General features: G+C 42.1%; 1 protein-coding gene across 3 annotated transcripts in view; it reads right to left on the reverse strand.

Annotated features, from left to right (window-relative positions):
- The window catches only part of kif20bb (kinesin family member 20Bb), a 42,819-nt gene that overhangs the window by 16,515 nt on the left and 288 nt on the right, over positions 1-26,016 (reverse strand). For 2 of the 3 annotated variants that reach the window (XM_060939770.1, XM_060939769.1), the window contains exons 2-13: positions 25,796-25,904; positions 25,542-25,631; positions 25,296-25,415; positions 25,045-25,183; positions 24,774-24,958; positions 10,179-10,239; positions 6,816-7,013; positions 6,514-6,625; positions 6,323-6,394; positions 6,018-6,167; positions 1,424-1,586; positions 648-911 (exon numbers count right to left, since the gene is read on the reverse strand). In XM_060939770.1, coding sequence (XP_060795753.1) covers positions 648-911; positions 1,424-1,586; positions 6,018-6,167; positions 6,323-6,394; positions 6,514-6,625; positions 6,816-7,013; positions 10,179-10,239; positions 24,774-24,958; positions 25,045-25,183; positions 25,296-25,415; positions 25,542-25,631; positions 25,796-25,904 — 1,663 coding nt within the window. Of the gene's footprint in view, positions 1-647; positions 912-1,423; positions 1,587-6,017; positions 6,168-6,322; positions 6,395-6,513; positions 6,626-6,815; positions 7,014-10,178; positions 10,240-24,773; positions 24,959-25,044; positions 25,184-25,295; positions 25,416-25,541; positions 25,632-25,795; positions 25,921-26,016 lie in introns of all 3 variants that reach the window. The other variant, XM_060939771.1, reaches the window with a different exon arrangement.

The raw sequence follows: 26,016 nt of genomic DNA on the forward strand, positions 1-26,016 counted from the left end.
TTGTCGGCACAGAATTAGGGGAATTGGTGATCTTCCCATCTTTACTTCTGAGAGCCGCTGCCACGCCAAGATGCTCTTTTTATACCCAGTCATGTTAATGACCGATTGCCAATTGACCTAATGAGTTGCAATTTGGTCCTCCAGCTGTTCCTTTTTTGTACCTTTAACTTTTCCAGCCTCTTATTGCCCCTGTCCCAACTTTTTTGAAATGTGTTGCTGTCATGAAATTTCAAATGAGCCAATATTTGGCATGAAATTTCAAAATGTCTCACTTTCGACATTTGATATGTTGTCTATGTTCTATTGTGAATACAATATCAGTTTTTGAGATTTGTAAATTATTGCATTCCGTTTTTATTTACAATTTGTACTTTGTCCCAACTTTTTTGGAATTGGGGTTGTATTTCTAAAACCACAGCTCTAAATACACACCCAGGGCTGCACAGGACTGAATAGTACAAAGGGGGTAAGTTTTCTAAACCAACAGGCAAGGAGAGATGTCTCCTTGAACTGATTAGTTGGGGGTCCACATCACTGGTTTCTTTTTCTCCTGTTGAGAGGAGCCACAGATGCTGACAGAATGTGATGAGATCTGCTTTGAATGCATGCTGCCTTATAGAGTTCAGACAATATCAGAGACACCATACCTCACCCAGCTCTTGATCTTCTGCAGCTTCCAGCACTGTTTTCTCCACCATGCTCTCACCACTTTCCTCGTCTTCCTCCTCATCTATCTCCATTTCTTCATCATCCTCATCCTCTTGAACGTCTTCCAAGCTTGTCTCCCACCCAATCAAGGTGCTTCTCCTGGTCCACTCTCTCTTGTCTACATTGTTGATCATCATGGAAACTTCTCTGGCAGATTTCTTAGGTACAATACTTAAGACTGGTTTGGGGTTCAAGACCACAACCTAAGGAAGATGGACAAAATCAAGTCTGCAGTTCTCTGAAGCATTCAGATTTCAGTATTGGCTTGGCATCTGGAACAGATATTCTCATTAACGTATAGTTTCACATATCAGCTCACAAAGGTTTCCTTGGCTGATTTCTAAAATGATGAACTGGAACTAGCTCACTTTCATCCAAGGTGAGAGAGAGAGAGAGAGAGAGAGAGAGAGAGAGAGAGAGAGAGAGAGCACTCAATTTTGCCAGAATAAAGCCAATAAATAAAATCACCATGCAGTCAGTAAATATTGATATACCGTAAATGTTTATAATCTCTTAATCACTGGATGCGTTCAAACAGTATTATCTAGCTATACAATATTTATTCCTGAATTATATTAGACACCAAAGACCTTGTGTTCCACTCTTTTCCCGTCACTTATAGATGTGAAGCTGGCATTTCACATCATAAGATATTATAATAAAATCACGAGTGGTGAAGAAGCAGCAGGAGAGGAGAAATGGGAGCTTAACTGACCTTCTGAGCCACTGCTGAGAATTTTAGGACGTTCAACGTTTCATCATACATGGAAGCACACTGGTTGACGTTCACTATCATGCAGGCTTTTCCACGGCCGCAGAAGAAGCTCTGCAGGTAGTGAGTGAGTTTGCTCTCTCTGAAGGGGATATGCTGCTGGAACCTACCAGGGGCAAACAAATTTTAAACACTAGGTTCTTTTTAGAATGCAATTCACATTCTTCATGACCAACATGACGGAGTATCCTCCTCTGTCATTTCTAGTATTGATTTAAAAACTCGAAGTGAGGGAGTGTGTTTTCTTTTCCTTAATATCATATCAGCACCTGAGGCTATATTCATGGCAGGAACATTTTTAAAAAGATATTAGAGCTACTTTATAAACAAATAATTACAACCCCAATTCCAAAAAAGTTGGGACAAAGTACAAATTGTAAATAAAAACGGAATGCAATAATTTACAAATCTCAAAAACTGATATTGTATTCACAATAGAACATAGACAACAAATCAAATGTCGAAAGTGAGACATTTTGAAATTTCATGCCAAATATTGGCTCATTTGAAATTTCATGATAGCAACACATCTCAAAAAAGTTGGGACAGGGGCAATAAGAGGCTGGAAAAGTTAAAGGTACAAAAAAGGAACAGCTGGAGGACCAATTTGCAACTCATTAGGTCAATTGGCAATAGGTCATTAACATGACTGGGTATAAAAAGAGCATCTTGGGAGTGGCAGCGGCTCTCAGAAGTAAAGATGGGAAGAGGATCACCAATCCCCCTAATTCTGCGCCGACAAATAGTGGAGCAATATCAGAAAGGAGTTCGACAGCGTAAAATTGCAAAGAGTTTGAACATATCATCATCATCATCATCATCTACAGTGCATAATATCATCAAAAGATTCAGAGAATCTGGAAGAATCTCTGTTCGTAAGGGTCAAGGCCGGAAAACCATACTGGGTGCCCGTGATCTTCGGGCCCTTAGACGGCACTGCATCACATACAGGCATGCTTCTGTATTGGAAATCACAAAATGGGCTCAGGAATATTTCCAGAGAACATTACCTGTGAACACAATTCACCATGCCATCCGCCGTTGCCAGCTAAAACTCTATAGTTCAAAGAAGAAGCCGTATCTAATAATAATAATAATAATAATAATAAATAATAATAAGTAGTTAAATTTATATAGCGCCTTTCAAAAAACCCAAGGACGCTTTACAATTATAGACAAAGAAAAAAAATAACACTAAAAAAAAAAAAAAATAAATGAATAATAAAAAATAAAAGTAAAAAGTCCACCAAGTAGGGGTCAAGATGTAATTCCCGTGGTGTAGCAGCCACAGTCCCACCAAAAGGTGCATGAAAACGAGTCCCACATCTCCAGCACAGCCGCCGTGACGCCGGCAGCCACATCGCTCAAACACCACGCCGTGGATCCACAAAGCGAGCAGAGAAGCTCCGCCACGCAGAGCGCTGTTGTGTCCCAGACCGCCTGCACAGCCACCGCGACGCCACCGAGCAACATCGCTCAGAACATCATGCCAAGTGTCAAAGCGCAGAGTGCTGGACAACCACGATGTAAAATGAGCAGGGAGCTCACTGCAGTCTAAACATGATCCAATCTAAACATGATCCAGAAGCGCAGACGTCTTCTCTGGGCCAAGGCTCATTTAAAATGGACTGTGGCAAAGTGGAAAACTGTTCTGTGGTCAGACGAATCAAAATTTGAAGTTCTTTATGGAAATCAGGGACGCCGTGTCATTCGGACTAAAGAGGAGAAGGACCACCCAAGTTATCAGCGCTCAGTTCAGAAGCCTGCATCTCTGATGGTATGGGGTTGCATTAGTGCGTGTGGCATGGGCAGCTTACACATCTGGAAAGACACCATCAATGCTGACAGGTATATCCAGGTTCTAGAGCAACATAGACTACGTTCAGACTGCACCCTGAAACGACCCATATCCGATTTTTTTGCCCATATGCGACCTGTATCCGATTTGTTATTGACAATCTGAACGACACAGATCCGATTTTTTCACATGCGACCCAGGCCGCTTGGATATGTGGTCCTAATTCCGATGCATATCGGTTATTTTCACATGCGACTGCAGTCTGACCGGACAGGTCGCATTTATGCGACCTACATGTCATCAACAAGAGACAAACGTCACTATTCTGCGTTGGCTAATCCCGCCTCTTTGGTGGAAAACAACATTTGTACAGTTTTCAGAATTTAAATAGACTTTAATAGAATTGATCAAGCTAATGGTGGATTTGGTAGGGACCTGGATGTTAAATCATCCTGTATTAAAAGAGAAGATTGTTCTGGAAATTTCCAGTAATTTGACATCTTCGGTCTCATTAGTCTGCTGCCCACATTAATCAGATTATCGTGCGAGTTCCGCCGCCGCCACAAAAACCACATCGCCAGGTCTCGCCTCATCTCCATGCTTTACTTGCAAACTTGAAGAGTGCACTTTTTTTTTTTGTTTACGTATTACGTAGATGTGCTTATTACGTGTCAATTTGCGCATGCGGGACACTTTTGGGTCGTTTTCTGTTCACATTGGAGATCACATACAAGTTTCATATAATTGGTAATGTGAACGGCCTAACAAAAAAAATCGGATTTCACAACAAATCGGATATGGGTCGTTTCAGGTTGCAGTCTGAACGTAGTGATATGCTCCCATCCAGACGACGTCTCTTTCAGGGAAGACCTTGCATTTTCCAACATGACAATGCCAAACCACATACTGCATCAATTACAGCATCATGGCTGTGTAGAAGAAGGGTCCGGGTACTGAACTGGCCAGCCTGCAGTCCAGATCTTTCACCCATAGAAAACATTTGGCGCATCATAAAACGGAAGATACGACAAAAAAAAAAAAGACCTAAGACAGTTGAGCAACTAGAATCCTACATTAGACAAGAATGGGTTAACATTCCTATCCCTAAACTTGAGCAACTTGTCTCCTCAGTCCCCAGACGTTTACAGACTGTTGTAAAGAGAAAAGGGGATGTCTCACAGTGGTGAACATGGCCTTGTCCCAACTTTTTTGAGATGTGTTGTTGTCATGAAATTTAAAATCACCTAATTTTTCTCTTTAAATGATACATTTTCTCAGTTTAAACATTTGATAGGTCATCTATGTTCTATTCTGAATAAAATATGGAATTTTGAAACTTCCATATCATTGCATTCCGTTTTTATTTACAATTTGTACTTTGTCCCAACTTTTTTGGAATCGGGGTTGTAAAACAAATGACATTACGTAAATAAATAACTAAATGAGCCGCTTTAAAAACATATGTAACAGAAACTAACACATCTTGTGGTGGCACCTTCTTAAAAACATCATTCCAAGTATTTTGAGAGTAAAAATGTTACTTAAAAGGTAGACTGCCTTTCAGATTTCTCAAATTTAAGCCATAAGAAAAATTCTCTGACACCCAATTTTTTATTTTAAGTGGACCGAAAGCTACTGAATTCAAATCACAGACTTCCAATTTTATTACTTTTTTCCCCCCCAAAAGAACAATTAATGAATTTAGAGCCCCATGGCCCAAAATTCTCTGCCATTTTTTCTTGCCTCACCGTGACCCAATTCAAGATACTACATCATGCATCACATGGCGGACTTTCCCCGTTTGCACAAGGCATTGTGGGATACAAATTTGCAACAGGAGAGAAAAACGGAGGACGCGAGTGCGTGAATGAAACATGAAAGGCCGACTATAGTAATGGAAAGCGAGAAGTAAAGACGTTATGTTGTGAAGGAAAGGAAACGCAGGACCAAACTAATAAATAAATCGGCGGTCAGCGAGCACCTCGGTGTAATCAGCTGTTCGTTTAGCGACAGAATGATGGAACTGTCAGTACACGGTCAAAGGTAAACCCGTCGATGGCAGTAATGCAACACTGGATGCCAGCTGCCGTAAAACCCAAAAGATGACAATGATGACGGTGGTTCAGGTAAACCTGCGCATGCGCACACGGACTTCCTCTGTCTGCTTGACTGTGCGAAGCGAGTGATTTCATGCACATTATTTGCTCAGGGGGCGGCACGGTGGTGTAGTGGTTAGCGCTGTCGCCTCACAGCAAGAAGGTCCGGGTTCAAGGCCCGTGGCCAGCGAGGGCCTTTCTGTGCGGAGTTTGCATGTTCTCCCCGTATCCGCGTGGGTTTCCCCCACAGTCCAAAGACATGCAGGTTAGGTTAACTGGTGACTAAATTGACCGTAGGTGTGAATGGTTGTCTGTGTCTATGTGTCAGCCCTGTGATGACCTGGCGACTTGTCCAGGGTGTACCCCGCCTTTCGCCCGTAGTCAGCTGGGATAGGATCCAGCTTGCCTGCGACCCTGTAGAACAGGATAAAGCGGCTAGAGATAATGAGATGAGATTTTCTCAGGAATCTCTTCAAATTAAATAACTTCCCAGCCACAGAATGGCCTGTTTTTTTTCTTTTTAAAGATATTACAAAAATAAAAACACATCACAATGAGCAACTTTCAGATGGAACTAAATTTCACTGATTTTATGAAATTGAAAGGCCGTCTAGCTTTAAGAACTGGGAGATGCCAGACTCACTTTGACTGCGTCTGACTCAGTCTCAAGGCATTCATGCATTTTCCTAAAGTGAGCAGTGATGTGTTAATGTTCCCAGCTTCTTTTAAGCGGTCTCCTCTGTTCTGGGTTTTTGCACATCGTTCTGATCCGGCCAGATCACACAAAGACAACCTGGATGAATTAAAGAGTCATCAGCATAATGAAATCACCATAGACTAAGACATAGTGGTATGTTTTTCATGTCTTAAACATTATTTAAAAAAAAAAAAATTACTAAACAGGAACAAGGATGTCGATTGACTCGAGAACAAGGAGATAATTCTCACTCGCTTATCATCTGGACTCGAGGAACACCCACGTCTTCGATTCTCAGGATTCGGATGGAGAAAATACTGTGGCTGAAAAAGAACAGGTTTAAGTAATACATTACAGAGTGCTGTAAAAAACAATGACTACAAGTGCACATTGACGCCAAATATATCAGCATTATGGGGGGGGGGGGGGGGGGGAGGAGTACCTTCTGCTTGAAACGCTGTTGAGCTTTGTAGAAGAGAAGCTCTGGTTTTTCCTTCCAATTTTTAAAACTTTGTAGGCTTCATCTGCACTGTTCACCTGGACCCATGTCAGATCTTTGAAAAATATGGACAACAATATTTAATTGAAAGTTCAATATGTTTACTGCACCTTTTATTGTGGCTTTTCCTCTACTGTCAAACACATTCCTCTACATCATAATCATCCGGTAAGCACCGAACAAGGAGTACAAAGTTTTAGATACACCAATATGAAAAACAGAAGCAGACTACTGCAACTTATTACCTTTGACAAATGTATTGCCTTTAACATCTTGACAAAGTCGTAGTACACTCCTTCTGTGGGACGTATTTGAGATAAAGTCGAGCAGGTCGTGGATGTTTTCATTGTAGATCTCACAGAAGGACACCCACACTGAGAACTTCACATGGGAATCTTCCTCCAAACAAAGACTGTCTTCATCTAACTCACCATAGCTCGAACCTAAAGCAGGGAACAGTGGGGATGATCAAAAACTATTGTATGAATTCAACATTACTCATCAGGTTTCAAATATTCCACTCAAAAGTAGATCATCATCTCCGACCCAAAAAAAAGTTCAGTTTTTTTATTTTATCTTTATATTATCTTCTTTTTAAATAGCGTTATCACTGTTGATGAACATTTTAATCAAGTCACGCAAACAAAATGTGACATATAAACTTCTCTCAGTCTCAAGAAAGTCTTGTATTTCACCCAACATTAATTTGCATATATGGATAGTCCCTTTGTTGCCCATCGCTATGGGGAAAATCAGGGCTTTGATGCAAAGCAGACAGAAGGTTCTTTATTTGTGCAAACCAGATAATGGACATATACGAGGATAAGTCAAAAAGTTCTAAGACAAATTGAAAAAAAAAATCTTTATTTATGAAAAAACTCTACATATCCGCCATTTAAGTCTAAACACTTCTGCAAGTGATGTTTCCATCGGAGAATTCCTTCTTTGTATTACTTTTTTTGAATTATTTTAGATTCCTTCTGAAATTATAATATCTTTCTTAGAACTTTTTGACTTACCCTCATATACATCTCAGGGCTTTACATTAACTTTTTTGCTCACTGTGGCTAGTGGTTTTCCCGAGTCACTAGCCATTCAGCCTTTTCACTAGCCACAATTTTGTTGCCAGGAAATCGCAGTTTTTTCTTCAGCATGATACGTTAAAGTTCGGAAGATCTAGATTTAATTATGAATGGCAGCGTATCTCTACAGTAGCACTCAAGTATTCAGTGCTGTTAAGGTAGCTCCCTGTATGAAAACATGCAACCAGTTCAGACAAAAATATAAACAGAGTATTCTGTTTATTGAACTCAAATTCAAGCCCCTTACAATATGAAATATCGTATAATATGAAAATTAACATTCAGTACAACTGAACTGATTCTAACATTAAAAGTCCAATTCAAAACATTTATCACTGAAAAACATTTGATGGTTTGATATGCAAGTATTATGTGTATCATCAAGTATTATTATGTATAATCTATTAATAGTGTGTGTGATGCATGTGTGAACATGTGTAGAGAGAGACATTAAATGTCCTCATGACATTCATCATCAAAGGAGTCTGAATGGTCCATGAAAAATGGTCTTTGTGACCCGAGGCTTCCAGCAGGCTATAAGTTGAGAGCTGGAATGGATCAACTTCTTTCCAATCGCGTGAACGTTTCTAAACAGCAGCTCCATCCTCTCCAGCTCAGCCGACTTCATGACAGCCAGGGACTTGAAAGCAATGCTGTCCTGTAGTGAACTAGCCGTCTTCGCCTGTTTTGATGTTATAGTACCGATGTGTGCATTTGACTTTTCATGGTCCTTTATAGTTTCGAGTTTAAAATTACTGGTGCCTGTCTTTGCCAGACTTTCTACAGTCTTCGCAGTACAGGGTCTTTTCGGTTTTGCTACGAACTAGCCAATCTCGCCCGAACTTCCATTTGTCATTGAACTGTCTTATCTTCCTATTAGCGTCTTGTTCATCTCCATGGCCGCAGCCAGCTATGAGGCCCCCGCGGTCCGGACCTCGGTCATTTTTAAGAGCTGAAAATACATTTGTATGCGAAATATTCAACTGGATTTAAAAAAAAAAAAAACATTAAAACGTCTCCGTAAAAAGTGCATTGTTAATTATGTTAAACGTTGATTGTGTCTCGTGTGTGTTTGGTGCGTGCGGCTTGGAGACCAAGAACACAAAAGCGAATGAGCGCAACTCGGGGGAGGCACGCAGTGCAGGAGACACGGGGTTTCCATGGTAACCATCAACACACTTTCATCAAGCTGTTAAATTGACATTTTCGAAGCAGTGCAGTTGTAGCCTGCCTTGTTTGTGACTTTAAAAATAAATCATTTGATAAGCCAAAGCAATAGAGTGGAAAGTTTCAACCTATGTTTGCCTTGGATAACTTTGCCTAAAACATGGTGGTGTATACTGATTTTTTTCCCAGAATTTTTTTTTTTGTGCGTGCGCGCGTGTGTGTGTGTGTGTGTGTGTGTGTGTAACGGATGCCAGATTGTTAATGTAGCTTTAGTTCCATAGGCTACATGGCTAGGGTCTCTTTTGTCCTCATTGCTTGGGCCAGATCAAACCATTAAACAAGCTTAAATTATTCTTACTCTTGCCACATACATGATTTTTTTTTTCAAAACTGATGATATTCAGTTCAAACACCATTAAAAGTAATTTCAGGAATAAATCTTGTGTGGCGTGTAATTCACCCCTCATTTAAATATGTTGAAATTTTTCGGCATGCGCTTTGCACATCACAGACCTCGGTGATTTTAAAATGCTGCTCCGGCCCTGCTCATCTCTGCCCCTGTTTTCCTGAGCAGCAGGGTTTGAAACTCCAGCTATATGCCGCCACAGTGCGCTTGTCAGTCGTCAGCAACTTTGGTGCTTCTTCATTAACCGCAGGCTACCGTATCACTGATTTTAACCGAGACGTTAACGAACGTTCTAAACAATTCTAGCATGTCAGAATGTTTATGCAGGTGCTCATGGGAGTTGTAGGTGCGTAATATTACATTGCAATGCGTTTATTATATCAGATGCCTTCAGAGAAAACTACAATTAAACTATAGTCATACCACAGAATAAACCACCCACCAAAGTGGCTAGTGAGACTAAAGTCATTACCCGTCAAAGCCAAATTTTACCCACATTTGGCGGGTGCTAATGTAAAGCCTGGAGATATTTTATATATAAAAAATAGAAGCACAAAAGTGACAACAAATACAAAATCAGCACTTTGTAACAACTTCCTCAGTCTCCAGATTTGAACCCTTTTAATTTATTTAATTAAAAAAAAAAGTGTCCCGAGCTGAGGAGGATTGAACACATGCTCAAAGCTAAAAGTTATACAAGAGTTTCAAGTGTTCATGAAAGAGCGTCCAAGATTCTCTACAAGTGTCTTCAGCCTTGTTAGACATTACAGGAAGAGCCTTAGTGCTTTTTGGAGGGTGGCTTCAAGAAACCCCCAACACAAATGGGTTTATAAGAATTTTAAAAAAAAATATCATTCACCTGCTTGTGCTGGTCTTTTCGCCTCATTTTTCCAGTGAAACAATCCACCAAACAAATAAACATACAAATACATCTAGAAGTATTTAATACTTGCCTTCAAGTAAGGTGCTGCCAGCCGAACTCGACATGCTGGAAGTGCTTTTTTGCAAATCACTCTAGAAGAAAAAGAGATTTTCAAGTTGATTATACCAATATTATAGGCACTGGTCATATAATTAGAATATCATGAAAAAGTTGATTTATTTCAGTAATTCCATTCAAAAAGTGAAACTTGTATAATGTATACATTCATTCCACACAGACTGATATATTTCAAGTGTTTATTTCTTTTAATTTTGATGATCATAACTGACAACTAATGAAAACCCCAAATTCAGTATCTCAGAAAATTAGAATATTGTGAAAAGGTTCAATATTGAAGACACCTGGTGCCACACTCTAATCAGCTAATTAACTCAAAACACCTGCAAAGGCCTTTAAATGGTCTCTCAGGCTACATCCACACAACGAGATTTTATTAAAAAAAAATATCGCGTCCACATGGGCAACGGATCAGTAAAATATCAGGTACATATGGCAATGCAACGCTTGCTGAAAATGATGCAATACACATGCCACACCTCTACGTGCGCTGTAAGACGGTCCCATCGGAGACACCAGAACAATAGAAGTAGGATGCATGCGCATAAACCCCTTCTTCTACCCGGCGTGAAGTACTCACAGGAACAAACACAATTAAAGCCGCAAGCGGCCTCGACGGGCCCTCGCGCCAGCGGCCAAGGGGGGCGGGGGCATGCGTCCCCGCGAAAGACCTTCCACAGCTTCTTCGGCAAGAGACATTACTCCCACAATGGCGACAAAGCACAGAAATGGACACAGAGTACACGGTGCGCTGAGATGTTGTCATGGACAGAACATTTTATGCCATGGCTTCCCAACCAAATTAATGTATTTACCTCATAAGTCACCAAGCTAGAGCTACATAGGATTGTCTTCTGTTAGACATCTATTAGTCGGTATGTAACGCTACAACACTTGCTCCCGACTGCCTACCCATTCCCCACAAGTCATGTGTGTTTAAGGCAACCAAAACAACATACTCCTGGTGCCTCATGATTGTAAACACCTGTCCTGCAACTGCTACAGCGCAATGAGCGCCCCCAGTGGTGAAAGTTCACCAAATTTGGTATACATGTCAAGAGACCTATGAAGAGTTGTTGTGTCAAGTTTGATCAAGTTTGACCAATCAGAAGCCGAGATATAAATTGTTGCCTGAAAACAGCGCCCCCAGTGGCAAAAGTTCACAAAATTTGGCACATATGTCAGGTGACCTGTTAAGAGTGTGCGTATCAAGTTTGATCAAGATTGAGTAAATAGAAGATGAGATAGTGATTTTTGAAGAATAAATTTTTTGGTTTTTCCCATGTCAGTAGGTGGCGCTATGCTGTACATGAGCGATTATGAGTTGGAAAAATAAGTGTCTACAACAGCAACGTACTAACACAAGGTAGTGGTGTGAAGGAAAAGCATTATGGAATTATTTACCAAAAACCCGTTTTGGAGCAATTGCGTCGGCCAAAAACAGCGCCCCCCCAAGGACGAAAATCCCCAAAATGTGGTATACATGACATGGGAGGTAGTAAGAGGGTGGCCGTGAAGTTTGACCAAATTTGAGGAAAGATTGGATTTTTTGCCCAAAAATAGCGCCCCCAGTGGCGAAAGATCACAGAAATTGGGTAACATGTCAGAAGCCCAATGAGTGATTTGCCTGTGAAGTATGAGCAGTTTTGAGCAATTAGAAGATTTATGAATTTTTAAGAATGTAAAATTTTGCATTGAAAATTGATTGACGTATAACTTCTGAACGGTTCATCCTACGTGAAACGAATTCAGTAACTTTTGTCAGCCATGTCTCTAGATGAAGTCTATCAATTTTGGTGACATTCCTATGAACGGCCTAGGAGGAGTTGCGCCGTTTTCGTGGCCATGCATTTCGCACAAAAGTGAAATTACCTCACTTCCTGTTGGGCGTGGCTAATGCATTGGCATTACATTTTTGTCCAGCTTAGTGAGATACATATGCCTACAAAATGGCATGCCACTACTACAAACTACATGGCAACCAGGCACCTTAATGCGGGAGGCCAAAATCACAACGACTTAGGGGGCGCTATAGAGGCCCTGAGGGCCGCCTGGATCTGGGCTTCTGGTTCTCAGTAGCGGTGGCAGTCTAAGAAAAAGGAGCCAAATTTCGTGCGTTGTCGACCATGGCAAGCGCCCCAATAAGGGTCTTGTAAAGAGTTTGCTTGCCAAGTTTGACAAATCAGAAGCTGCAATATCATTTTTGCCATAACCAGCACCCCCAGGGGCGAAAGTGCACAAAATTTGGCGTACATGTCAGGTGAGCTATGAAGAGTTTGCGTATGAAGTTTGATGACAATTGAGTAAATAGAAGATGAGATATAGATTTTTGAAGAATAAATTTTTTGGTTTTTCCCATGTCAGTAGGTGGCGCTAAGCTGTACATGAGCAATTATGAGTTGGAAAAGTAAGTGTCTACAACAGCAACGTACTATCACAAGGTAGTGGTGTGAAGGAAAAGCATTATGGAATTATTTACCAAAAACCCGTTTTGGAGCAATTGCGTCGGCCAAAAACAGCGCCCCCCATGGACGAAAATACCCAAAACGTGGTATACATGACATGGGAGGTAGTAAGAGGGTGGCCGTGAAGTTTGACCAAATTTGAGGAAAGATTGGATTTTTTGCCCAAAAATAGCGCCCCCAGTGGCGAAATATCACAGAAATTGGGTAACATGTCAGAAGCCCAATGAGTGATTAGCGTGTGAAGTATGAGCAGTTTTGAGCAATTAGAAGATTTGTTATGAATTTTTTAGCATGTAAAATTTTGAAGTGAAAATTGATTGACGTATAACTTCTGAACGGTTTACCCTACGTGAAACGTATTTAGTAACTTTTGTCAGCCATGTCTGTAGATGATGTGTATCAATTTTGGTGACATTCCTATGAACGGTCTAGGAGGAGTTGCGCCGTCTTCGTGGCCATGCATTTCGCACAAAAGTGAAATTACCTCACTTCCTGTTGGGCGTGGCTAATGCAGTGGCATTACATTTTTGTCCGGCTTAGTGAGATACATATGCATACCAAATGGCATGCCAGTACTACAAACTATATGGCAACCAGGCACCGTAATGCGGGAGGCCAAAATCACAACGACTTAGGGGGCGCTATAGAGGCCCTGAGCGCCGGCCAAGTTTGGGCTCTTGGTTCTGAGTAGCGGTGGCAATTCTCGGAAGTGGTGCCAAATTTCGTGCGTTTTCGCCCATGGCAAGCGCCCCGAAAATGGCCCAACAGCGGAGAAAAATAAAGAAGAAGAAGAAGAAGACGGAAGAATAATTAAAGCCGCAAGCGGCCTCGACGGGCCCTCGCGCCAGCGGCCAGGGGGGGCGGGGGCATGCGTCCCCGCGAAATACCGTAAAGAGTTTGCTTGCCAAGTTTGACAAATCAGAAGCTGCAAGATCATTTGTGCCATAACCAGCACCCCCAGGGGCGAAAGTGCACAAAATGTGGCGTATATGTCAGGTGAGCTATGAAGAGTTTGCGTATGAAGTTTGATGACAATTGAGTAAATAGAAGATGAGATATAGATTTTTGAAGAATAAATTTTTTGGTTTTTCCCATGTCAGTAGGTGGCGCTATGCTGTACATGAGCGATTATGAGTTGGAGAAATAAGTGTCTACAACAGCAACGCACTATCACAAGGTAGTGGTGTGAAGGAAAAGCATTATGGAATTATTTACCAAAAACCCGTTTTGGAGCAATTGCGTCGGCCAAAAACAGCGCCCCCCATGGACGAAAATTCCCAAAATGTGGTATACATGACATGGGAGGTAGTAAGAGGGTGGCCGTGAAGTTTGACCAAATTTGAGGAAAGATTGGATTTTTTGCCCAAAAATAGCGCCCCCAGTGGCGAAATATCACAGAAATTGGGTAACATGTCAGAAGCCCAATGAGGGATTTGCGTGTGAAGTATGAGCAGTTTTGAGCAATTAGAAGATTTATGAATTTTTAAGCATGTAAAATTTTGCATTGAAAATTGATTGACGTATAACTTCTGAACGGTTTACGCTACGTGAAACTTATTTAGTAACTTTTGTCAGCCATGTCTGTAGATGATGTGTATCAATTTTGGTGACATTCCTATGAACGGTCTAGGAGGAGTTGCGCCGTCTTCGTGGCCATGCATATCGCACAAAAGTGAAATTACCTCACTTCCTGTTGGGCGTGGCTAATGCATTGGCATTACATTTTTGTCCGGCGTAGTGAGATACATATGCGTACCAAATGGCATGCCACTACTACAAACTACATGGCAACCAGGCACCTTAATGCGGGAGGCCAGAATCACAACGAGTTAGGGGGCGCTATAGAGGCCCTGAGGCCCGCCTGGATCTGGGCTTCTGGTTCTCAGTAGCGGTGGCAGTCTAAGAAAAAGGAGCCAAATTTCGTGCGTTGTCGACCATGGCAAGCGCCCCAATAAGGGTCTTGTAAAGAGTTTGCTTGCCAAGTTTGACAAATCAGAAGCTGCAATATCATTTCTGCCATAACCAGCACCCCCAGGGGCGAAAGTGCACAAAATTTGGCGTACATGTCAGGTGAGCCATGAAGAGTTTGCTTATGAAGTTTGATGACAATTGAGTAAATAGAAGATGAGATATAGATTTTTGAAGAATAAATTTTTTGGTTTTTCCCATGTCAGTCCTGTTGGGCGTGGCTAATGCATTGGCATTACATTTTTGTCCGGCGTAGTGAGATACATATGCGTACCAAATGGCATGCCACTACTACAAACTACATGGCAACCAGGCACCTTAATGCGGGAGGCCAGAATCACAACGAGTTAGGGGGCGCTATAGAGGCCCTGAGGCCCGCCTGGATCTGGGCTTCTGGTTCTCAGTAGCGGTGGCAGTCTAAGAAAAAGGAGCCAAATTTCGTGCGTTGTCGACCATGGCAAGCGCCCCAATAAGGGTCTTGTAAAGAGTTTGCTTGCCAAGTTTGACAAATCAGAAGCTGCAATATCATTTCTGCCATAACCAGCACCCCCAGGGGCGAAAGTGCACAAAATTTGGCGGACATGTCAGGTGAGCCATGAAGAGTTTGCGTATGAAGTTTGATGACAATTGAGTAAATAGAAGATGAGATATAGATTTTTGAAGAATAAATTTTTTGGTTTTTCCCATGTCAGTAGGTGGCGCTATGCTGTACATGAGCGATTATGAGTTGGAAAAATAAGTGTCTACAACAGCAACGCACTATCACAAGGTAGTGGTGTGAAGGAGAAGCATTATGGAATTATTTACCAAAAACCTGTTTCGGAGCAATTGTGTTGGCCAAAAACAGCGCCCCCCATGGACGAAAATTCCCAAAATGTGGTGAACATGACATGGGAGGTAGTAAGAGGGTGGCCGTGAAGTTTGACCAAACTTGAGGAAAGATTGGATTTTTTGCCCAAAAATAGCGCCCCCAGTGGCGAAATATCACAGAAATTGGGTAACATGTCAGATGCCCAATGAGTGATTTGCGTGTGAAGTATGAGCAGTTTTGAGCAATTTGAAGATATGTTATGAATTTTTAAGCATGTAAAATTTTGCATTGAAAATTGACTGACGTATAACTTCTGAACGGTTTATTCTACGTGAAACGTATTTAGGAACTTTTGTCAGCCGTGTCTGTAGATGATGTGTATCAATTTTGGTGACATTCCTATGAACGGTCTAGGAGGAGTTGCGCCGTCTTCGTCGCCATGCATTTCGCACAAAAGTGAAATTACCTCACTTCCTGTTGGGCGTGGCTAATGCATTGGCATTACATTTTTGTCCGGCTTAGTGAGATACATATGCGTACCAAATGGCATGCCACTACTACAAACTACATGGCAACCAGGCACCTTAATGCGGGAGGCCAAAATCATAATGAGTTAGGGGGCGCTATAGAGGCCCTGAGGCCCGCCTGGATCTGGGCTTCTGGTTCTCAGTAGCGGTGGGAGTCTAAGAAAAAGGAGCCAAATTTAGTGCGATGTCGACCATGGCAAGCGCCCCAAAAAGGGTCTTGTAAAGAGTTTGCTTGCCAAGATTGACAAATCAGAAGCTGCAATATCATTTCTGCCATAACCAGCACCCCCAGGGGCGAAAGTGCACAAACTTTGGCGTACATGTCAGGTGAGCTATGAAGAGTTCGCGTATGAAGTTTGATGACAATTGAGTAAACAGAAGATGAGATATAGATTTTTGAAGAATAAATTTTTTGGTTTTTCCCATGTCAGTAGGTGGCGCTATGCTGTACATGAGTGATTATGAGATGGAAAAATAAGTGTCCACAACAGCAACGCACTATCACAAGGTAGTGGTGTGAACGAAAAGCATTATGGAATTATTTACCAAAAACCCGTTTTGGAGAAATTGCGTCGGCCAAAAACAGCGCCCCCCATGGACGAAAATTCCCAAAATGTGGTATACATGACATGGGAGGTAGAAAGAGGGTGGCCGTGAAGTTTGACCAAATTTGAGGAAAGATTGGAATTTTTGCCCAAAAATAGCGCCCCCAGTGGCGAAATATCACAGAAATTGGGTAACATGTCAGAAGCCCAATGAGTGATTAGCGTGTGAAGTATGAGCAGTGTTGAGCAATTAGAAGATTTGTAATGAATTTTTAAGCATGTAAAATTTTGAAGTGAAAATTGATTGACGTATAACTTCTGAACGGTTTATCCTACGTGAAACGTATTTAGTAACTTTTGTCAGCCATGTCTGTAGATGATGTGTATCAATTTTGGTGACATTCCTATGAACGGTCTAGGAGGAGTTGCGCCGTCTTCGTGGCCATGCATTTCGCACAAAAGTGAAATTACCTCACTTCCTGTTGGGCGTGGCTAATGCATTGGCATTACATTTTTGTCCGGCTTAGTGAGATACATATGCATACCAAATGGCATGCCACTACTACAAACTATATGGCAACCAGGCACCTTAATGCGGGATGCCAAAATCACAACGACTTAGGGGGCGCTATAGAGGCCCTGAGCCCCGGCCAAGTGTGGGCTTTTGGTTCTGAGTAGCGGTGGCAATTCTCGGAAGTGGCGCCAAATTTCGCGCGTTTTCGCCCATGGCAAGTGCCCCGAAAATGGCCCAACAGCGGAGAAAAATAAAGAAGAAGAAGAAGAAGACGGAAGAAGAAGAAGAAGAAGAAGACGGAAGAAGAATAATAATAGTGAACTCTTACAAGAACAATAGGGCCTTCGCCCATAGGGCTCGGGCCCTAATTAAAGCCGCAAGCGGCCTCGACGGGCCCTCGCGCCAGCGGCCAAGGGGGGCGGGGGCATGCGTCCCCGCGAAATACCTTCCACAGCTTCTTCGGAAAGAGACATAACTCCCACAATGGTGACAAAGCACAGAATTGGACACATGGCAACAATAGGGTCTCGCACTGTACGGTGCTCGGGGGGCGCTATAGAGGCCCTGAGGCCCGCCCGGATCTGGGCTTCTGGTTCTCAGTAGCGGTGGCAGTCTAAGAAAAAGGAGCCAAATTTCGTGCGTTGTCGACCATGGCAAGCGCCCCAATAAGGGTCTTGTAAAGAGTTTGCCTGCCAAGTTTGACAAATCAGAAGCCGCAATATCACTTTTGCCATAACCAGCACCCCCAGGGGCGAAAGTGCACAAAGTTTGGCGTATATGTCAGGTGAGCTATGAAGAGTTTGCGTATGAAGTTTGATGACAATTGAGTAAAGCGAAGATGAGATATAGATTTTGGAAGAATAAATTTTTTGGTTTCTCCCACGTCAGTAGGTGGCGCTATGCTGTACATGAGCGATTATGAGTTGGAAAAATAAGGGTCTACAACAGCAACGTACTAGCACAAGGTAGTGGTGTGAAGGAAAAGCATAATGGAATTATTTACCAAAAACCCGTTTTGGAGCAATTGCGTGGGCCAAAAACAGCGCCCCCCATGGACGAAAATTCCCAAAATGTGGTATACATGACAGGGTAGGTAGTAAGAGGGTGGCCGTGAAGTGTGACCAAATTTGAGGAAAGATTGGATTTTTTGCCCAAAAATAGCGCCCCCAGTGGCGAAAGTGCACAAAATTTGGCGTATATGTCAGGTGAGCTATGAAGAGTTTGCGTATGAAGTTTGATGACAATTGAGTAAATAGAAGATGAGATATAGATTTTTGAAGAATAAATTTTTTGGTTTTTCCCATGTCAGTAGGTGGCGCTATGCGGTACATGAGCGATTATGAGTTGGAAAAATAAGTATCTATAATAGCAACATACTATCACAAGGTAGTGGTGTGAAGGAAAAGCATTATGGAATTATTTACCAAAAACCCGTTTTGGAGCAATTGCGTCGGCCAAAAACAGCGCCCCACATGGACGAAAATTCCCAAAATGTGGTATACATGACATGGGAGGTAGTAAGAGGGTGGCCGTGAAGTTTGACCAAATTTGAGGAAAGATTGGAATTTTTGCCCAAAAATAGCGCCCCCAGTGGCAAAATATCACAGAAATTGGGTAACATGTCAGAAGCCCAATGAGTGATTTGCGTGTGAAGTATGAGCAGTTTTGAGCAATCAGAAGATTTGTTATGAATTTTTAAGCATGTAAAATTTTGCAGCGAAAATTGATTGACGTATAACTTCCGAACGGTTGATCCTACGTGAAATGTATTTAGTAACTTTTGTCAGCCATGTCTGTAGATGATGTGTATCAATTTTGGTGACATTCCTATGAACGGTCTAGGAGGAGTTGCGCCGTCTTCGTGGCCATGCATTTCGCACAAAAGTGAAATTACCTCACTTCCTGTTGGGCGTGGCTAATGCATTGGCATTACATTTTTGTCCGGCTAAGTGAGATACATATGCGTACCAAATGGCATGCCACTACAACAAACTACATGGCACCCAGGCACCTTAATGCGGGAGGCCAAAATCACAGCGACTTAGGGGGCGCTATAGAGGCCCGGAGCCCCGGCCAAGTTTGGGCTTCTGGTTCTGAGTAGCGGTGGCAATTCTCGGAACTGGTGCCAAATTTCGTGCGTTTTCGCCCATGGCAAGCGCCCCGAAAATGGCCCAACAGCGGAGAAAAATAAAGAAGAAGAAGAAGACGGAAGAAGAAGAAGACGGAAGAAGAAGAAGAAGAAGACGGAAGAAGAATAATTAAAGCCGCAAGCGGCCTCGACGGGCCCTCGCGCCAGCGGCCAAGGGGGGCGGGGGCATGCGTCCCCGCGAAAAACCTTCCACAGCTTCTTCGGCAAGAGACATTACTCCCGCAATGGCGACAAAGCACAGAATTGGACACATGGCAACGATAGGGTCTCGCACTGTACGGTGCTCGGGCCCTAATAATAATAGCGCCCCAATAAGGGTCTTGTAAAGAGTTTGCTTGCCAAGTTTGACAAATCAGAAGCTGCAATATCATTTCTGCCATAACCAGCACCCCCAGGGGCGAAAGTGCACAAAATTTGGCGTACATGTCAGGTGAGCTATGAAGAGTTTGCGTATGAAGTTTGATGACAATTGAGTAAATAGAAGATGAGATATAGATTTTTGAAGAATAAAATTTTTGGTTTTTCCCATGTCAGTAGGTGGCGCTATGCTGTACATGAGCGATTATGAGTTGGAAAAATAAGTGTCTACAACAGCAACGCACTATCACAAGGTAGTGGTGTGAAGGAAAAGCATTATGGAATTATTTACCAAAAACCCGTTTTGGAGCAATTGCGTCGGCCAAAAACAGCGCCCCCCATGGACGAAAATTCCCAAAACGTGGTATACATGACATGGGAGGTAGTAAGAGGGTGGCCGTGAAGTTTGACCAAATTTGAGGAAAGATTGGAATTTTTGCCCAAAAATAGCGCCCCCAGTGGCGAAATATCACAGAAATTGGGTAACATGTCAGAAGCCCAATGAGAGATTTGCGTGTGAAGTATGAGCAGTTTTGAGCAATCAGAAGATTTATGAATTTTTAAGCATGTAAAATTTTGCATCGAAAATTGATAGACGTATAACTTCTGAACGGTTTATCCTACGTGAAACGTATTTAGTAACTTTTGTCAGCCATGTCTGTAGATGATGTGTATCAATTTTGGTGTCATTCCTATGAACGGTCTAGGAGGAGTTGCGCCGTCTTCGTGGCCATGCATTTCGCACAAAAGTGAAATTACCTCACTTCCTGTTGGGCGTGGCTAATGCATTGGCATTACATTTTTGTCCGGCTTAGAGAGATACATATGCATACCAAATGGCATGCCACTACTACAAACTACATGGCACCCAGGCACCTTAATGCGGGAGGCCAAAATCACAACGACTTAGGGGGCGCTATAGAGGCCCTGAGCCCCGGCCGAGTTTGGGCTTCTGGTTCTGAGTAGCGGTGGCAATTCTCGGAACTGGTGCCAAATTTCGTGCGTTTTCGCCCATGGCAAGCGCCCCGAAAATGGCCCAACAGCGGAGAAAAATAAAGAAGAAGAAGAAGAAGACGGAAGAAGAAGAAGAAGAAGAAGACGGAAGAAGAATAATAATAGTGAACTCTTACAAGAACAATAGGGCCTTCGCCCATAGGGCTCGGGCCCTAATAATAGTGAACTCTTACAAGAACAATAGGGCCTTCGCCCATAGGGCTCGGGCCCTAACAAGAAGATGGCTGCGACTACGCAAGGAAATCGTGCCTTCTGTGTGTACAAATTAGTTTTATTAGTGTGCATAGTTTTATATAACTTAATTCTTATTGTGTGTGAACATTTTGAAAAGCATTTTTATATAAATTTATATAACTTTTTATATTGTGTGAACATTTTGAAAAGTAGTCTTATCCAATAAAAAAAAAAAATTCAAGAAATGGTTCAGTTACTTGTTTATTTAAAAGAAAAGCTGTATACAAAAGTGAATGCAATGCAGTGGTTCATACACAACAGCGAGAGTGCCGCTTGTTCTCATGTGGTTGTGACGTCATCGTAAACAAATCCGTTCTACTCATCCAGACGACTTCGCAACGGCGCCGTTGCCAGATTTTTCCACTCTGGAACCCGTTCTCAAAAAAAATATTGTTTTGGGGCACCCAAAACGCCGGTGCCGTGTGGACGCCAGGCCGAAACGATAAACAATTTTATCAGATTCACCTGAATCTGTTGCCGTGTGGACAGGGCCTCAGTCTCATTCTGTAGGCGACACAATCATGGGGAAGACTGCTGACTTGACAGTTGTCCAAAAGACGACCATTGACACCTTGCACAAGGAGGGCAAGACACAAAAGGTCATTGCTAAAGAGGCTGGCTGTTCACAGAGCTCTGTGTCCAAGCACGTTAATAGAGAGGCAAAGGGAAGGAAAAGATGTGGTAGAAAAAAAAAGTGTACAAGCAATAGGGATAACCGCACCCTGGAGAGGATTGTGAAACAAAACCCATTCAAAAATGTGGGGGAGATTCACAAAGAGTGGACTGCAGCTGGAGTCAGTGCTTCAAGAACCACCACACACAGACGTATGCAAGACATGGGTTTCAGCTGTCGCATTCCTTGTGTCAAGCAACTCTTGAACAAGAGACAGCGTCAGAAGCGTCTCGCCTGGGCTAAAGACAAAAAAGGACTGGACTGCTGCCGAGTGGTCCAAAGTTATGTTCTCTGATGAAAGTAAATTTTGCATTTCCTTTGGAAATCAAGGTCCCAGAGTCTGGAGGAAGAGAGAAAAGGCACAGAATCCACGTTGCTTGAGGTCCAGTGTAAAGTTTCCACAGTCAGTGATGGTTTGGGGTGCCATGTCATCTGCTGGTGTTGGTCCACTGTGTTTTCTGAGGTCCAAGGTCAACGCAGCCGTCTACCAGGAAGTTTTAGAGCACTTCATGCTTCCTGCTGCTGACCAACTTTATGGAGATGCAGATTTCATTTTCTAACAGGACTTGGCACCTGCACACTGTGCCAAAGCTACCAGTACCTGGTTTAAGGACCATGGTATCCCTGTTCTTAATCGGCCAGCAAACTCACCTGACCTTAACCCCATAGAAAATCTATGGGGTATTGTGAAGAGGAAGATACGATATGCCAGACCCAACAATGCAGAAGAGCTGAAGGCCACTATCAGAGCAACCTGGGCTCTCATAACACCTGAGCAGTGCCACAGACTGACCGACTCCATGCCACGCCGCATTGCTGCAGTAATTCAGGCAAAAGGAGCCCCAACTAAGTATTGAGGTATTTCACCTGACGTCACAGGGTCACGTGACGCCCCGGTGTCCGCCATTTTGGACGGCAAGCTACATACTAACGCTGCAGACAGAGAGGGAGAACCAGCTTGAAAAAAAAAATGTGTTACAGACACCTAGAATCGATTAATTTGTCAGTAAGCGGTCTATAAATAACTATGGTGTTTGCTTGTTGTGCTGTGGGCTGCCACAACAGACAGGGACAGCGTGCAGGACTCTCCTTTTACCGGTTTCCTACTGACCCAGACAAGAGGGCCAAGTTGTCAAGTAAACACAACACTTCGGATATGCAAATGCTTCCCGTTACGCACGATTGCCATGTCAATAAACATCATTTTGCCAATATTTTAGAGACCCCCCAACATTTCCCAAACCATGTTTTCAAGGGATCTCATGTCTGTTTCAGGGGATCTCGGATCCCCCGAGTAACAAGACAGTGTTGTGAACATAGCCTACCTTGTACCGTTTCAAACTGCTGGGGTCATCCTTCATCAAATTGTTGACTTCTGTCGACAACCTTGGCTCCATACCAAGGCTGGGTAGTGTTTATGATAAAAGACAGATCCAATTTACATGGATTAAAGCAAAAAAAAAAAAAAAAAAATTGACTGAAAATTTACGGGGGGGTGGGGGGTGGGGGGGTTTATGGGTGGATTTTGATGAAATTCTGAGAATGATTAACTTAGAACTGATAACTTTCGTATATTATTTTTTTGTGGCAAACCACACAAATGCAAGCGCCTGGAATGTTTAGTTTTTTGCACCATGAACTAAATGGCTTTCCATTTTCACCTATTTCGTACAGCCAAGCCCACCTCCACTTGTTTTACACCTTTATCGATGGCAGACACATCAGTGCCTTCTTTCATGTAAAGTGCATCCATGCTGCCGAAACCGAAAGCAGAATGACATGCTCCTCTATGCTCGACGTCAATATAGAAAAAAGTTTGGATCTTCGCTTACATTAAAATTAAAATTATAATTTGACCTTACTTTGTGTTGAATACGACTTCAAAAACAATTCAAGATTTTATTAAGAGAAATATTGTGGCCAACACGAGTGTTAAGTTACCTAAAAGATCGCGTGAAGTTGGCTGCTATCTACTTTGCGTTCGTTCTCATTTTCCTCCATCATTTCATAGGCCAGAAACAGATGTTTTGACGTAATTTAACTTAGTAGGCTATGATTATTATTTAACCGTAGTCTTCTAGACGTTTTGACTGTTTGGGGCATTGACCGCTGGTGTATGATTTTCAGGGAATAAAGTTTAGCGCATGTCGGAACATCATTGCGCTCGCAGCCTCCAACTCCTCAAACCTCCTTTAAATTGTGATATAATGTAGGCTATAAGGCACGGTTCTAACATACCTTACACATTGGCCTAACGAAAATAATTGTTGGGGCGTCTGCTGATTTGTTAGTTATAAATTTAGGTCTAATTACTTCTGACAGTCTGCAAGCATTGCACCGCCGGGTCTTCAAGTCTGGCTGAAGCAGAGGAGCGGGCTTTCCGGGGTTTATTTTTTCGTTTTTTTTTTTTACATGCTCTATTTCTATATGTCCAGGTTTGAACCAAGTCATTTTGGCAAGATTTAATTTAATACAAAACAGAAATGGTCAGACACAAGCACGCCAAGCACATGGGAATGTATTTTGCCAATTTTGACAGCGCATGTTTTTTTTAATGCCGCACCGTAGACAGTGAACGTTTAAACATGATCAAACATAGGAAATGAACGACATAAAGCATGGCTCAAAAACAAAAAAGTTAAATAAACCCTGCTGATAGTTGATGGTGTTGCAACACATCAGTGTTATAACCCAATCTCTACCCAACCACCCGTCATTTTAATTCTCCTCGGATCAGCACCGACCTCACATTTGGCCTTGGGAGAGTTCAGTTGACGGAAATCCGTCACACGACGGAAAACTTTAATCCATGAATTTAACACAAATCACAGCTTACTTTCTTGTTAAAATGCGCAAAGGTCTCCACCATCTCATACCGCCTTGCACTGAAGGACTTAAGCGTGCCGTCCAAAATGGCGGCATCACGTGACTTGGTCACGTGAGTGAAATACCTCAATAGAGTGCTGTACATGCTCATACTTTATGTTCATACTTTTCAGTTGGCCAACATTTCTAAAAATTATTTTTTTATATTGGTCTTAAGTAATATTCTAATTTTCTGAGATACTGCATTTGGGATTTTCATTAGTTGTCAGTTATAATCATCAAAATTAAAAGAAAAACATTTGAAATATCAGTCTGTGTGTAATGAATAAATATAATATACAAGTTTCACTTTTTGAATGGAATTACTGAAATAAACTTTTTCATGATATTCTAATTATATGACCAGCACCTGTATATTCTTACAATGTATGCAAAAAATATGAAAACACCTATATTATACTGAACCTCTTTAAATCTTCTTAGAAGGTTTTTCTTAATCTTGGCCTCCTCCTCCTGCTGGACTTTAGTCAGTTTTGTGAAGTCGACACAGCGGTGGGGCTTAATGTTATTCTGTGTATAGACTCGTCCCACAATGCTGTTAAAGATCACATTCAGTGACCTGGGCAGAATTCCTCCATCACTTTCAGGGCCTTAAAAATCAGAGGGAATAGACATTGTGCATCTTCAATGCAGAAGAGCTGTGTGTAAGCAAATAGCACTGTAAAAACAGTCTCACCTAAGAAAGTGAAAGTCTTCCCAGCGTTTGTTACACCGTAAGTGAAGACTAAAGAATTTTCTCCTCCCAAAACATCCTTTACAAGGGCTTTTGTTGTTCCATCAAATATCTGTCTTTGTGTTGTTTCTGGCCCATACACCTGGAAAATGAATTGAATATGAACTTCATGTGACAAAAAACTTATGAAATGTGTTTCCATCCAGGCTTGCAAAAAGAAACCAATACAGTATGCAACAATAATGTCTGTGCACCTTTGAAAACTGAAATCGCTGTGCAAGTTGGGGTCCTAGTTTTTCACTTTGTCTCGCTGTCAGTGATAATCTAGGGGCCTTTAAAACCACAGTGTCCGGGGGCTCGACTGAAATGCAAGCCTGTGAAGCGTAAAAATGGTTAAAACATGACTATTAGTCATAATCATTCGTCACTGATGCATCATTCATCCATCCATCCAACTAATCTTCTTTGAAACCCTTCAGTCTTGTGAACTGTACACACACCTGTGATTCACTAAATTCACTCTCTGTGGAGGTCAAAGGGCGTATCCGCAAGTAAACCTGCAAGTGTTCCTTCTCCCTAAATACAGGCTCCTGCAGGGACAGTGAGATACGTATGGTTGATTTCTGGAATTTATTGCATAAACCACAACCATGTAAACGCCAAGGTAAATAATAAAATAAAAACAAGGCAACACATTAACCCTGAAGCTGGTCAAGCTGATGGGGTTATGATCCTGAATGCACTGCAATGTTACCTGAGATGGCGGTATTTTGGAGAATTCCGGAAAGAGATCTTTTCTCAGATCTTCCACAGTTACAGAGCCCACTCTCTCAGGTTTGTAATTCAAGCAGGACTCCATGGTTCTGAGAAGTGAATAAACTGTGGTGTTAAAGCATAGAGTAAGTGAGCTCATTATGTATAACAATACAACACATAAATAAAAATAGATTGTTATCTAAACAACAATAATCCATA

This window comes from Neoarius graeffei, chromosome 14 (assembly GCF_027579695.1).
Source record: "Neoarius graeffei isolate fNeoGra1 chromosome 14, fNeoGra1.pri, whole genome shotgun sequence".
NCBI lineage: Eukaryota > Metazoa > Chordata > Actinopteri > Siluriformes > Ariidae > Neoarius > Neoarius graeffei.